We start from the raw sequence: 15,863 nt of genomic DNA on the forward strand, positions 1-15,863 counted from the left end.
CCTCCTTTGGGGCTCCATTCCGGATTTGTGTAGGGTTTCTTCCATAGCCTTTTCTTCTCCCAAAGATGTCCTGCAAGGCAGCGGGTGTGGATTTCCCCTCACGTTTACTCCCGAAGCCTTCCTCATGAATGAGCACGGCCACTATTACAGGAGTATAAAGAAATTAATAATATAATATAATATAATATAATATAATATAATATAATATAATATAATATAATATAATATAATATAAATAAGACCATGTGCAGTGCTTGCAATGGAGGGAATCGATCCCAGGGCCAGATTTAGGTTTGATGAGGCCCTAAGCTACTGAAGGTAATGGGGCCCTTTATATGTCCAGCTGTCCTTTGTCAACAAATTGTCGCTGTTTTTTTTGTGTTGAATATATGCTATATGGTGATTTATGGAGCTAATAGGTATCTAAAGCCATTTGCACATGTTGCCATGCAACAAGTCCACGCAGAATGTAGGCACTCTATATATAGAAATGAGCAAACCAGGGATATTTTAGGGAGCAGGCAGGGCCCATTACTTACACCATAGGAGCCAAAACAACACAACACACTGTTGCTGTATGTAGGTTTTATTTTATTTGTTTTTTATCTTATATTTCGAGAATGTACATCCAGATGTTTTTCTCCTTTAATTTTTTGGGGGGTTAGGGTGGGGGGCCCCCTAAGCTGTAGCTTGTTCAACTTATACGTAAATCCGACACTGATCGACCCCAACTGGCAAGAAGAGTTGCAGAGGGGGCTCTTGCAGACCAGCCCTCCTTTTTGATCTAGGCAATCCGGAGGCAACAGCAGACGGCTGCCCTGCCTCTCCGAGGGAGGGAAAACCCTGCAGGTAACTGAAGGAAGGCAGGGACACATAAACAAAAGGCTGCTAGTTTTACAGAAAGAAAACAGCATGTTCCTATGATCTTGTGGCAAACGCAGCTTGTTATGTTTGTTCGGAGTCTGCTTGGGGGAATGGGAGATGCCGAGAGAGACTCCCATAAAGTGAATTATGAAAGAAGACTTGGGGGGGGGGAGAAGCGCGAGCCCTAGCCCGGAGGCGGCGGGACCCTTTCTCCCTCCGCACGAGAGCCGGGAACTTCCACACCAGCGCCAGCCGCCTGAGGAAGCGCCTCCTCGGGCTTAGCCTCCCCACCCCACCCCCCGTCCGCCCCACCCCGCCCGGAGGCGGCGCGACCGGCAGCCTCGGCTTCCCGAAGCTGGACCAGCCTTGGCACATGGAAGGAGCGGCGCCCGCTGGGTCAGCGCCGCCGGTGCCCGCTTGCAAGTGCTCGGCCGCTCGCCTTGTTTTCCCGCCTGGGGCTGGGCGCCCTCAGTAGCCCGCCCTGAGGGCAAGAGCAGCAACCCGCATCCCGTGCGCCTCTCCTCCGCTTCCTTTGTGTGCGCGCGCGAGTGAGGGGAGCTGAGGCGGCGGCGGCGGCGGAGGAGGTGGAGCCGCTCTCTCTCCCTCGCTTGTCAAGAGTGAGGCGCTCCGGCGGAGGGAGGGAAGGGGGAAAGGCGAAGGCAGGGAGCTGGCGGGGCGGCTCCAGAGTCTCTCCTCTCCTCCTCCTCCTCCTCTCCGGCGGAGAGAAAGGAACTGGACGCAGCGCGGGGCCCTTCGCCGGGCAGCCCGGGCGGCTTCTCCACCGCCTCGCGGAGGCTGAAAGGGGCGCGAGCGGAGCGGCGGCAGCAGCAGCACGTTGTTTGGCTGGGCGGCAAGGCGAGCCCCGGTGCCAGCAGCGGCAGCGGCAGTAGCGGGTGCTGTTGCTGCTGCTGCTTTGCTCAGCGCGGCTCCGGCACTTTGCAATGGGTCGGGGGCGGCAGCCGGAGAGCAGCAGCAGTAGCAGCAGCACCTGGGCTAGTCACTAAGGAACCAAAGAGGAAGAGGATGGCCACCTCCAGCAACTCCAGTTTGTCGGGCTCCTCGGTTTCCTCCGGTAAGTTAAGAAAAAAAGAGTGAATTAAATCGCCCCTTACGGCTGGATTTGTCTCCTGATTACCTCCCAGCCTTCCGGAATGCTGTTTATTTATGTTAGTTAGATGGACGGACCTGGCTGCGAGGAGGACCTCTTTGGCACCAAGTTATTTTCCTTTCCTTTCTTCCACTTTGCATGCAAAAGGGCAGGAGGAGTAACAGAAAAGAGCAGGTGAGGTGCGGGCTTTCCTGTATAGATGTGGGAAAGTGCAGCATCCTAAATCCATTTTTTGTGTCCGTCGATGGTTGTATCCCTGGTTTGCAAGAGGTTGCTGAACCCAACCTGACAGTTAAGATTCGATCCGTAAATCGTTCGGGCGGGGGTGGGTGGAAGACGCCAGCGTTAAACCTCTGATACCTAACACATTCACAGCCTGCTCAAGCAGGAAGATGGATAAAATCACGTTGGGGGTCGTATTCAGAGTAGACACCTTGAAATGAATGGACGTGACTGAAGTCCATTGATTTCAACTTCACTACTTGGAGTATGACTATTTTGATTAATGCAAGCCATTCTCTCGTCATTGCTCGGAACACCAGCAGTTTCTAAAAATATCTGTGCTTGGCTGAGCAGTTCCTCCCAAGTGTGATTACACCTGTTCAATTACCAAGTCCTATGGAGCAAGCAGTTGCAACCCACTTTCACATTCTTCTTCATTTTCTGACATAGGTGGATTAGTGTGTGTGATGGTAGTAAGCCTTCCATGCAGGGCTCAGCCAAACTCATAGGTGATGTGTGGCAATTTCTTGCTTATATTATCTGGGAGGTGAACTAGTAGTGATCAACATGGAAAAGAGTGCTTCTCAAATATGGAGGAAGGCAAGTCAACCTGCATCAAGGTTCTTGTTATTCCATTCTTTACTGTAACTTCTGAGTTTTGTGAATAGATTTGAGAGTGATGTTATCAAACCAGACAGCTTATAAATGCCTTTCCCCAAAACAAAGGTGGGCAAAGATTCCTATGCTTGTTTATTCAGCCCTACTGATTTCAATAGACTTATTCTCTACTAAGTATACGTAGGATTGCAGCTGCACAATGCAATTCCTTACTTGGAAAGTACTGTAGACCCATTGCATCCATTGAGTGTGTGCATTGTAAGTGTGTTTAGAATTGGAGCCTAAGTTAAAGGTTTTCTATTTCTGCTGAATACTCCCGCTGTAAATGTTCAGTAAAGAATTCTGTCACCTTCTTGAAAGCTTTTCTTTTCGTTAATAAAATTAGACACAAGTGTTTCCTTCATTAAAGCTGTAAGAATTAGTGCTAGTAGTAGAAAACTTCAGTGTGTATGCTTATGAGGACTAGAATTGGAATGGTGTCTTTGGCAAGATGAAGCTGTAAGCAGTCATCACCTGAGAACAGCTTGTTTAAAAGCCCATTAGTCAGCTTCTCACTGAATGCTGTTTTGTGAAATTAAAAAACCTAGCACTCTAACATGTGATGAATCTTGCACATTAAAATTGTGAGATTCACGTGGGGAGAGGTAACACATTCTTGAATCAAGAGAAGCTCGAAATTTCTGTGGTGAGTCCAAAATACATATTTTTAAAATGCTGAAGTTCATGTTTCACATGAACCAGAACTTCAGAACCTGTATCTTATACTGAAGGTCAGGAGGACTCAAAAAGCTGAAAGCCAGTATCTAATTTTTGATATGTTTGAACCCAGATAAGGTAGATAGTTCATATATGATTAAGTTTAGCAGTTATGCGCTATCTCCATTCTTTTTCTCAATAGCTTTTTTAAAGAATAGAATAAACAGGACAGTCTTATACAGAGTTAGACCAATGGACACTCATGAGGTACAGTGGTACCTCGGGTTACATACGCTTCAGGTTACAGATGCTTCAGGTTACAGACTCTGCTAACCCAGAAATAGTACCTCGGGTTAAGAACTTTGCTTCAGGATGGGAACAGAAATCGTGCTCCAGCGGTGCGGTGGCAGTGGGAGCCCCCATTAGCTAAAGTGGTGCTTCAGGTTAAGAACAGTTTCAGGTTAAGAACGGACCTCCGGAACAAATTAAGTACTTAACCCGAAGTACCACTGTACTTCAGCATTTCCTATGTTGACTAAACCTGTTCATGGGGATAGTATACTCTTGCCACTAATCTACATTACTCAGAAGGCTTCCTTATGTGCCTACATATCAAAAGACAGATTAAGATAATTCACAGTAAAATGAGGGAAATGGGTAATGCTGTGGAACTGGAAAAAAAGAAGCACTCAGGTCTCCTCCAGATGACCTATTTAGTCAGCATTCTTCCTGTTTTGCTCGAACAAAGCTAACATGGTAGTTAGATTATGTCTGGTCTTTATTGAGCATTGCTTCCAATTTGTTTAGGGTGCAGTTATTTGACAGTGAGCATGCATCCTGACTTGCTGGTGGGGCAAGAATGGGGGAAGTTGCACATCTCCATTCACCCCTCACTTTTCAGTGCAGTTCTCCATCACTTTCCTAACTGCAATAATTCTTTTTTTAAAAAAGTGGATTTGTTGCCCTAGGGTTAAAGAGCACTGTTAGCATATACCTACATTTCTGCTGAGTGCCTGCAGGATAGTAGAGCATGAGAGGCTTAATATTAGGGTTGTGGGTTCGAGCCCCATATTGGGCAAAAAGATTTCTGCAATCTAGGCAGTTGGACTAGATGACCCTGGTGGTTCCTTCCAACTCTCCAATTCAATTATTCTATGCATGTGAATCACCACAGAAGAGTAGCCATCTGGATGCATACAGAGTACCATACATATTCAGAAGCTGGAAGAGGTGGGGCAAAGACCTTATGGTGGCTATGAGTCGTTGTGAAGCAGCATGGGATAAGATGAGTTGAGAGGAATCAAATCTTTGGGGCATTTTTGAAAAAAAAAATCTTGGCATCTTTATGATGTTTAAATTAAAATGCTTCTATGGTTTATATAGTACCATAGGGCTCAAGGACTGGTGTAATTATATCACACTCTGGCGTATGAAGGATTAACTAAGTGTTCAAGAGCTTAATGTCACGAGACATTCTTATTCCCATTTGTAAATATTTTAAATATTCCGCCTGCATTTCTGCTCTTAAATGCAACACATTTGTATTCCTCGCTATGCCTCAGTTTTTAAGCTCTGTGTTGTTTCATGTCTGATGGGGTGTTATTCCTCATTTTAGAGTGTATCTTTACTCAAACAGAAGTACGTCCAATAAAAGATGTAACCACCATATCTGTTTCATATACTTTTCAGTAAAAATGTCAGTATTTTTTCCCTTAAGTGATGTTTCCAGTATATGTGGGTCCAGCGTATTTGACTTCATGCAGCTGCATTTTGGCTGTCTGTGGTTTTTATTTCTCAGAACTCAGCAAGTTTCTGAGCATTTTCTAATAGCATCTAACTACATAGTCCAGTTTTTAAAAATGAACAGCCAGAGCATAGTTGGATTTAAGAAGAATAATTTTGCAGATTATATATAATTATTTCTTCTCATTTGACTTTCCATCATAAGACGTTCTGCTTCTTGCAAAGGACACATTTTCTATGGACAAAGTACAGAATCAATATAAAATACGGCTGTTACTCTTCTTACTACTGCTTTGATAGATGGGGGTCATTCATGCGCCATTCAGGGAGCATTCATTTAACAAGCAGTAGGAGAACTAGGGTGAAAAATTGGCACACCAACTCCCCCCAAAAGCTGCAAACTGCGCCTCAAAGATCAAGCCATATCTTTATAATTGAAATAAAATGAAACAATATAGTGGATTCTTTTTGGTTCGGAATAATTAGATACGCTTTCTGAATGGTAGGTAAAAAGCAGGTTGCACCTACCAAAGTGTATGGTAGGTAAAAAACAGAGTACTCAGGGCAGCAGACCAGACAGAATGGCATCAATGCAGTTTCTCTTTGACTTTGTGCTGGCAATCGAATGCAGATTGGGCAATTGAAATTGATGTGGAGTTTTTGTGCAACAAACCTGCTTCTCAGAATTACTGGACTATTTGCGATAGGGAATGTGATGGGAAAATGTACACTACAGTGTGGAATAACAGTCGCATCATGTGACCTTGTCTAACCTCACTGCAAACAAATCGGGATGAACGTTCAATAGGTTGTCTGGAGGTGACCCTCTTTGCTGAAATGAGCAACCAAGACTGGCCTGGAAGCTTTTAGAAGTATTAGGCAACTGCTCAATCTTGCCTAAAGAGATCAGCTGGCACAACTGGTCTCTGAAATGCCCTAGTTTCTTCACATACCTATTTCACATTCCTCAGGATATCAGTTCAACACTTGCTGTGGGCTTGATCCTGACAAGCTTGGGTAGTTTTGCCCTTTGGGTGCTTGCCAGAGCACAATTACAACTAGTCCTAGGCAAAAAGTGGCAAATTACAAGGCAGGATTCGTTAATTCTGAGCGTGCTTAATTAAAAACTTGTTTGGAATGTATAAGACATAATAGACACAAAGGTAATCTACATCTGCATACGTTTATTACCTACTCTTATAATTCCAAATGCCATTTTAATCACATCACACCTAAACACTTTCCAAATTATTGTTGAGAGGGCAGAAACTGCTCCGGGATGGAGGCATCCATGCTGTCACCTATCTATCAGTTATCATTTTGATTCTCCTTTTTGTAATTCCAAAAGGCATGAAATTATTCTGTCTTCCACTTGATGTATTTATAGCTAGCATGCATTGCATAGATGAAAGGCCTGAGCAATCAGGTGAAAAATTGTGTGCTACTAGATATGGTTTGGGTTAGGAATTTTTGCTCTGGTAGCTGTGCTAGAAGTGGTTCAGCATTTTGCCTGATCCTGTGACCTGCTGCACACGAACAGTAGCTTGTGCAGATGTTCTAGCTGCAGTGTAAAGGCACAACCCAGCCTCTTTGACTGACTTACCTTCCCACTTGCCCAATACTAAAATCAGGATGCTCACCTTTTGAGGCTGTGCTCCTGCGTGAGTCATGTGACTTGCACGAGAGCACATCCCCAAATATGGGCTGTCCCACTTAAATCGGGACAGTTGGGGGGGTATGATCCATGTAGAGAAAAATTGTAAAAAAAAAGTTTCATTTTAAGGTATAAATATAGAAAGATACACACATGCTCACATGCATTTCTTGGGACTAATAACTTTTGTGACAAATTTGCAAGACTAAGGACATTTTTCATGGCATGTGACATGAGCTGGGAATCAGTGTGTTTTTACATGAGTAGAATGTGTCCTTTTACTTAAAATGCATCTCTGGGTTATTTGTGGTTTAGGGTTAGGGTTAGGAATTCATTCATTCCCCCCCCCCAAAAAAATATAGTCCAGCCCCCCACAAGGTCTGAGGGACAGTGGACCGGCCCCCTGCTGAAAAAGTTTGCTGAGCCCTTAGCACATGCCATGATTTTTCAGCTAAACTATGATGGCTAGAGTGAAAGACCAGGCTCAAACGAAGCTATATTATACCTGAACTTTTAAGGATTTAGTCGGGACATTAAATGCATGTTTCAGAACAAGGATGTTTTGGTGCCGTGTGATATCTCTAGAGCCATCTGTGTGCTCTAGGTCCCCAGAAACCCTCCTATCTGTATGAGAAGGTTAAATGGGTCTTCCCATTCAAGCTGTGCATGAAATTAGCATGTGAAAATAAAAGAATATAAGTATTATCTGAACTGCACCTGGTATATAGGTCTTTCCCCTATTGTGAGGTGCTGTTGGTGGTGGTGGTGGGAGGCCTGATTTGAAATGGTGCTTAAGGTCTGCCTGTGGAAAAGTGAAGGGTGAGACCCCTGGAAGGGTCGCCACAGTTATGAACCACCATTTGTTACAACATGTTGTCAGGATCCCCAGTGGTGAGCTGGGATTAATTACTGAGAAAGAACCTGCCCTCTTACAGGGTAGTATACCAGGAAGTCCCCTTAAGTCTCTAACAGCAGTATACATGCACTTACCTTATTCTTAATAAAACTTTATATTCTGCAAATCTTCTTGAAGTTAAGAATCTACACATCTTCTTGACGTTAAGGATGCCACAAACTATGCAGGTAGAGTTCCTATTCTAATAATTCTTGTGCTTCCTGAAGCAAATAGGCTTGAGCAGGCTTCCTCAACCTCGGCCCTCCAGATGTTTTTGGCCTACAACTCCCATGATCCCTAGCTAGCAGGACCAGTGGTCAGGGATGATGGGGATTGTAGTCTCAAAACATCTGGAGGGCTGAGGTTGAGGAAACCTGGGCTTAGCCAATCACACTCTGCTGATTAGGAAGTAATACCAGTCTAGTAAGTGCCCTTGAGAGGCTGGCTTGCGCCTTTGGGCAATAGGGGTCTCAGTTGACTAATGTGCTTAAGGGAAGGAACAATATATTAATGGCAGAAGTTGTAGTTTGGGTGCAGAAGGCCCCAGATTCAGTTGCGGTTATTTCCAGTTCCAAGAAACAGGTAGAGTGTGATTTGGAAAGCCTGCTGTTGGAAGTCCTGGAGAACCACTGGCAGAGTAGGCTAGATCAGGATTCCCCGACCTGGTGCCCTCCATATGTTTTGGACTCCAACTTGCATCTTCTCTGACTATTGGCAGGGCTAGCTGGGGCTGATGGGACTTGGAGTCCAACATCAGCTGCAAAGCACTAAGCTGGAGAAGGCTGGCATATGTGCAGGTTGGTTTTCAGGAGGATTTCCTGGCTGACTCCTTGTTGAGTACCAAATGGGTCATTCCTAATTCAAAAGTTCTTCATCTGTTCCCCTCTTGGGCTGTTATGGAGAGCTTCTACAGAATTTTGAATTCAGCTGGGAGGTAGCAATGGAAATATAGGAAATACCTTGGGCAAAATAAAAGAATACTCTGTTTACATAATACATAGAAACTAAGGGTTTCTGGAAGTCAAATTGGCTTTTCCAAGAAAAACGTGATTGAATAGTTCTTTCCCCAAAACTACTTTGCCTTCTCCGGCGGGTGCCAAACTCTAGTGGTTACTTGGATTTTCTTTTTAGAAATCCTTCTATGTTACATAAAATGAAACAACTTGTAAGGACAAATACTACCCTTGATTTTAGCCAAAAGACCGATGAAGTAATAAAACGAGGCAACTTAAAATACAGGTCAGATATTGTGATAGATCTACATATGTGTAGCTCAGGAAAATGTATTTGTAGAGCAAAGGAATTCATTCATTATTATTTTCAAAATATAGTCCGGCCCCCCACAAGGTCTGAGGGACAGTGGACCAGCCCCCTGCTGAAAAAGTTTGCTGACCCCTGGCTCCTTATATCAATTTCCAGAGATTTCTGAAAAAAATATTTCAATTCACAATGTTAGAAAAAAGCTTCAACATAGGAGACTTCAACCTGCAGAGGTGAAAAGTGGTTTTGGAATTGTCTTATAGAGAGCACATGAAATTCCTCTACCCACAATATAATTGTTTTTTCAAGAATTTATTCCCTTCAAGTACATCTACACTGTGCATTCTGCTGAAAAAACTGTAGCAAACAAACCATACCAAAGAATACCTATAATTCTTTAAAATCACATCAGTCATCATTTTAAAACCTAATGAAACAATGGCAACATAACAGACAAAAGGTGACTGCGCTGAGATGGAAGCTTTCATCGGTGCTTCATTTACCGACACACAAACACATATATGCATGATCTGGCCGTAGTATAAAACTATCTTAACACTCTGCATGTAGTATCTGTAGGTACCAAACGTGTGATGGGGCTTTCAAGCACATGCAGCTAGCCCCACTCCCAAGATGCCAATATAGAGGGGCCTATATAGGGACGTGGGTGGCGCTGTGGGTTAAACCACAGAGCCTAGGACTTGCTGATCAGAAGGTCGGCAGTTCGAATCCCCGTCATGGGGTGAGCTCCTGTTGCTCGGTCCCTGCTCCTGCCAACCTAGCAGTTCGAAAGTACGTCAAGTGCAAGTAGATAAATAGGTACCGCTCCAGCGGGAAGGTAAACGGTGTTTACGTGTGCTGCTCTGGTTCTCCAGAAGCAGCTTAGTCATGCTGGCCACATGACCCGGAAGCTGTACGCCGGCTCCCTCGGCCAATAAAGCGAGATGAGCGCCGCAACCCCAGAGTCAGCCACAACTGGACCTAATGGTCAGGGGTCCCTTTACCTTTATATACAGACAGATGTGCACACATAGGGCTCCCTCCATGGGGACAGGAACCCTGTGAAGGGTTTTGTGTTGGACCATTCCAGACTAGGCAACTGGGCCAGCTGGCAAGAAGAAGGGTTTTTTCTTTGTCAGTGGTACTTCGGTTTAAGAACAGTCCGGTTTAAGAACAATTTGGTTTACAAACTCCGCAAAACCCGAAATAGTGTCCCAGTTTGAGAACTTTACCTCGGTTTAAGAACGGAATCCGAACGGCGGAAGGGCACCAGCGGCGGGAGGCCTCATTAGGGAAAGCACGCCTCGGTTTAAGAACGGTTTCAGTTTAAGAACGGGCTTCTGGAACGGATTAAGTTCGTAAACCGAGGTACCACTGTATAACAGTAGTGCTGTTCCACAGAGCTCGACTTCTCTGCACCATTAGGGTCGCTGTTCAAAGGAAAGAACAACAGGGAGTTTTAAACTAGAACACAGGCCTGGAAAACTTCCCAGATTTGCTGAGGGCAACTTGTTACTCAGGAAAGTCAGTTCTCCCTCTGCATGCTTCCCAAATTGCTCTCATTTCAAATTGTTTTGCAAACTGTATATAAGAATCCACAGATATGGTATATACCAGGGGTGGCCAACTACCAAGAGACTGCGATCCAGTGGCGTAGCGTGGGTTGTCAGCACCCGGGGCAAGGCAAGTAATTTGCGCCCCCTAACCCGTGGATTTGCGCCCCCTTACCCGTGGATTTGCGCCCCCTAACCCTAACCCCCAGATGTTGCGCCCGGTGTGGCCGGCCCCCCCTGCACCCCCCACGCTATGCCACTGCTGCGATCTACTCACAGAGTTAAAAACTGGCAGTGATCTACCCCCTTTTGGGGGGGTGCAGGGCTAAAGTGTTGAGCTTTTTTTAGGAGAGCCAAAGTTATTGAGCTTCTTTGGGGGGAGTCAGTGATCTACCACAGACGTCCAGTGATCTACCAGTAGATCATGATCTACCTGTTGGACGTGCCTCGTACAATATGAATTTCCTTGGAAACTTACCAACTTTGGGATTTGGTGCATTTTCTTTAGTGACTTGATGCCTGGTTATTCCATGGTAATTTGGGGTATGCTTTTTTGTGCTTTTAGTTCCCAATATTGCAGTTTGAAAGCTAATTCCTTAATACCATCAAAGCTTATTAGAAACAAAGACTATGTAAATATTATGCATTCGTATTAGTAAATTAATCTAAATTAAATTGAATCCACTCAAGCACTGTGGTTTGCTGAGCAGCCAAATGAAACTAGCTGTTTAGACAAATGTAACAAATTTCCTCGCAAAGGTTCCAGCTGCAGTCTACAGTAGCCAAGGACATAATGTCTAAACTCTAAGCAGCTCTCTGAAAAGTTTTGTGTTTAAATGGTAAAATCCATTGGGGGGTTGTTAATGCACAAGATATATCAATAATTACTTTACAAGCACCATCTTTCACAAAACCACAGGCTTAGAGAAAGGTGGGGGGGGGGGAGGCAGTATGTTAAGTGGAAACATACAAATAACCCAGAGATGCATTTTAAATAAAAGGAAACATTCTACTCATGTAAAAACACCAGGCAGGCCCCACAAATAACCTAGAGATACATTGTAAAGAAAAGGACACATTCTACTCATGTAAAAACACGCTGATTCCCGGACCATCCACGGGCTGGATTTAGAAGGCCATTGGGCCAGATCCGGCCCCTGGGCCTTAGTTTGCATACCCATGAGCCAACCTATATAGGAGTAGCAAAAATGCTTGCCTTTAAATAATTTATTTGTTATTACTTGTCAAGATAGGATAGTACTTTTTAATTACAGTACTGACAATTTGGTTTCTATATAAATTTCCTAGCTTCATTATCTTGCTGCCTTAATTGTTTTTTATCTATTTCACACTTTGATCTTCAATATTTCTCATGCTTTAGTTTAACTAGGCTTTGTGGTACTGGTTTGTTAATGTAGCCACCCAGTTAACAGTAAACATTCGTTACTTCTAAATGAGTATAACTGGGATCCTTGAATCAGTCCAGTTGGATTCCTTGACTCTACTAATCCATGTATATATATTTTTAATTCTAGAACTCAGCCACTGAGAAACAGCCTGAGAAGTGGAAAGTACAACTCACTTTAATAAATGTCAGCTTAACAAAGGAAATCATTTTTCAGAGATATGTTGGTTTTATTTAATGCCACAATAAGGAGAGCACAACATATAATATTTGGAGTGTATTTTCAGAGTAAATAGGTTGCCAAGCAATCATATCAAATGGTGTTAGGGTTCAGTAGCAATTGAATGTGTGTGACGTTGGAGGGGGGAAGGTCATGTGTCTAAAATGCATGGTGTCAGTATTTTACAGGAGATTGTTTGTATGCTGAGAGACCTTCTTGACCTGATGCTGTCAGAACTTGGAGAACAAACACTGGGCCCTAAACACGAAGAAAATGATGAGATTGTACAGTATATAAGATAACACCGTCCTTTAATAAAGCATCCTTTTTATTTTTGTTTCAGCTGTTTTACCATATGAAATACACTGTTCTGCTAGGACAAGATGGCAGCTCTTAAATTGAAATTGTTTTCTTTCTGTGGTGGTTATAATAAAAAAATGCTATTTGTACTTTACATTTCTCAAGGCATTTGGATATATGCAAAAAAGTGGTGGGAGTCAGGTCCACTCTGGTTTTAAGGTGGCAAGGTGAAAAGGAGGACAGAATTGCCACACTTTTAATACTTTGGAAGAAGAGAGAATTTCAGACGGTGTTGCTTGTTATGTGAGCTACATCTGCTGGATTTTTCTTTCTTTCTACACAGCTGTTAAAAGTACAGGAGATCTGACCTCTTTTTTTATCAGGCGTTCAAGCTGGAATTGTCTCGAGTCCCAGGTGAGGAGCATGTGGCAGTCAAGATTTATTTATCTCAAGTTGTATTTTTCTAAATAAGTTCCCTAGTTTTATACTGTAGTGTGTATATAGGGACACAGTTCTCAACAATCACTACAGTGGACATTGCTTTCAGGTGGTTATGGTTGTATCAGTGGCTGTTACATGTGTTACTCATTGTACTGAACACAAATTTTAATAGATCCTCAGGGACAGGTGGGTGCATGTAGGAAAAAAATTGCACCAACTTTGGTGATTTTCAGTACAATTTACTTCCAGATTAGTGTATTTAAGACCCCAGAATTCAGACTGTTTTTCTTCTATTATAAATGAGAAAGCATCTATATTGGTACCTACTGGTTATTCAGACATTTGGTGGTGTCAAGCTCTCCTAAATTCTTGGATTGCTTGTTGTATTTGATTCATACCAGATACTTCCTTTGAATTGAAAATGTAGAACAATAGCTCTTGTCTTTGTACGGGTTCCTTTTAGCTTATTTTGTGAATATGGAGCACTGGCCCTGCTGTAATTGAAGCAGTCAGTTTGTAACAAATTAAGCATCAGAACATGTGGGCTTGAAAGTAGTTTTTGTTACGACACTTCATAAATATAATTACTGTTATGACTTTCTGTCCTGTACAATATCTCTCTTCATTGTGTACACTGTATGAGCTGGGCTCTTAAAGCAAAGCCTAGAACAGACTCATTTGTTTAAGATCCCATGGGAAAATCAGGTACCGGGTGTGCCTCAGATCTACTGTTGCTTGTGCCAGTGAAAGAGGCAGATTATGTTCCCAGAAAGTAGCATAAGAAACATGGTTAGTATTCTGTAATTTGAAAAATAAGATACTTGATTCACACTGTAGCTACTAAGCAAAGCTTCAGGTGGTCGATTTTGGAGATGCTTGCTTTGTGGTAGTCTTACACAAGTGGGCACCTGTTAGCCACTTCTGAGGACATGTGGAATGAGTTTGCCCAGGGCCAGTTGAGTAGCTGTTGTTTACAAAGGAACAAGCCATTGTTGATAATCCACAGCTCAAGACAGCACTTGTGTTCAGCAAGAGACTAGCTTCTTAGAGCTGATAAGGCAGCTTTTTGCAATGTGTGGCTACTATTTTGCAACTGCTCCATAGCAAGATCCATATGGAGCCGGAGCTTATAAAAGGATCCCAACATCTGACTGGGTTAACAAACCTTTCGCTTTTGGAAAGGATCTTGTTAAATCTAAAACATTGCTTAAAATGCATTTGCATTTCTCATAAAAGTCACTTCATTTTCTGTGGAAATCTGCAGCCAGATCCAAGAGATATGGAGACTAGCTATGGAGAGACAGAGAAGTTATTTTAATATCCTTGGACTTATGTTTGGTTATTTTTATATAACATTGACCGAAGACCAGGTCTCCATATTAATACCAGTTCCCCATTACTTGAATTACCTAATATGGTGTAATTTGCTCCACTTCTGTTGGTAATAATGTTCCTGATCTTAACTGTATTGACCTCAAGATGTTGTTCAAACCATTTGCCAATCTATACAATTATTTGTTCTGCTGATGGTGAATTTAAACTACAGAGAGCCTCATTAATTTGCTTGCTTTTCTGCTGCTCGTAAGCCATATGTATCCCAAGTATTTTTGGCTCCTACTTTTGTGGTCAATGCCTTAGTTCAAGTTGCTTCAAGTGGTATTTTTTGCCTGAGTTAAGAGCATCAATACTGACTTGGACCCCCCCCCCCAATTTGGTGTTTAATTTCTTTAGTTATGACATGTGCAGCATTTTAGAAAGTCGTATCTGGATTCTTTTATTTTATTTCTAAGGAGCATCAGTAGTTGTCAGTGATGTGCCGCTGCTCTCGTGACACCGGCATCATTGCAGTTTACCTGGACAGTGGTGGGATAGAGCAGAGGGGCAGCAAGATTAGACCTGCGCAGATGTACTGCTAGGAGCACAGAGCTGTCTCCACTGGTACGGACACATAACCCCAAAATTGCTGCTGCTCTACGCCACCCCAGGCTCATCCAGGTAAACTCACGTTGGGTAGGTGCCTCTGTGGTTGTGCCCCACCATGCTGACTGCTATTGAGGAATAGCCATGGTTGCACATTCATGTTACATGCACCTGTTAATTCAGAGTGACATTTGATGCATCTGTTGAAGTGGACTGTGGTTCATGAAAGCGAAGGCCATAATAAATCAATTAGGTGCCACAAGACCGGTGGTATTTTTTGCCACAGAAGATTCACGCTCTTACCCTTGTGGAAATGACTACAACTCTGGTGTGATTCCTTTAGTGTAATTACACTACAGTCATACCTTGTGTTGCGTTAGGTTCATGTTGTGTCTTTTCGGCTTGCGAATGCGGTAAAACCAGAAGTGTATACTTCTGGGTTTTACTGCGTGCACAGAAGCATTCTGTGCGCTTCGTGCATGCGCAGAAGCATTCTGCGCGCTCCACACATGTGCAGAAGCGCTCTATCGCATCGCGTGTGTGCACAGAAGCAGCACTCTAGTTACGGACTTTTCGGGGTGCGAACGGCACCCCGGAACGGATCAAGTCCGTAACTAGAGGTACCACTGTGCATCCTCAAAAGATTTTGAAGATAGCAGATTTTAGGTTTTAGTCTTGATGGCTCATTCGTGTTTGTCGTATCAGTGATTGTGTTCCTATCCTTTCTTCGGGCTCTGAGTTGTTTTAAATTTTCATTTATACCGACCCATTTTCACTGAAGAGCTGCTCGCTGATACTTCAAAGCATGCAGATCTTTAGCAATTCAATCTAGAACAACATCTAGCATTATCTCATAGGGCATAGGCTGTCCTTCTGATGGGCATTCTAATACTTGTTCCTTGCTTGTTATATGCTTTTAAAATGCTGTAGCTGATTCTGTTGATTTATGATCATGCCATGTGGG

At 43.3% G+C, this 15,863-nt stretch overlaps 1 protein-coding gene across 1 annotated transcript in view; it reads left to right on the forward strand.

Moving 5' to 3' along the window:
* Nucleotides 1–1,105: 1,105 nt before the first annotated feature.
* CHN2 (chimerin 2) overlaps nucleotides 1,106–15,863 on the forward strand; it is a 153,760-nt gene continuing 139,002 nt past the window's right edge. The window contains exon 1 of the mRNA XM_083468388.1: nucleotides 1,106–1,936. Coding sequence (XP_083324514.1) covers nucleotides 1,888–1,936 — 49 coding nt within the window. The 5' untranslated portion in view covers nucleotides 1,106–1,887. The remainder of the gene's footprint in view (nucleotides 1,937–15,863) is intronic.

This window comes from Podarcis liolepis (assembly GCF_965112155.1).
Source record: "Podarcis liolepis genome assembly, chromosome: 12".
NCBI classification, from domain to species: domain Eukaryota; kingdom Metazoa; phylum Chordata; class Lepidosauria; order Squamata; family Lacertidae; genus Podarcis; species Podarcis liolepis.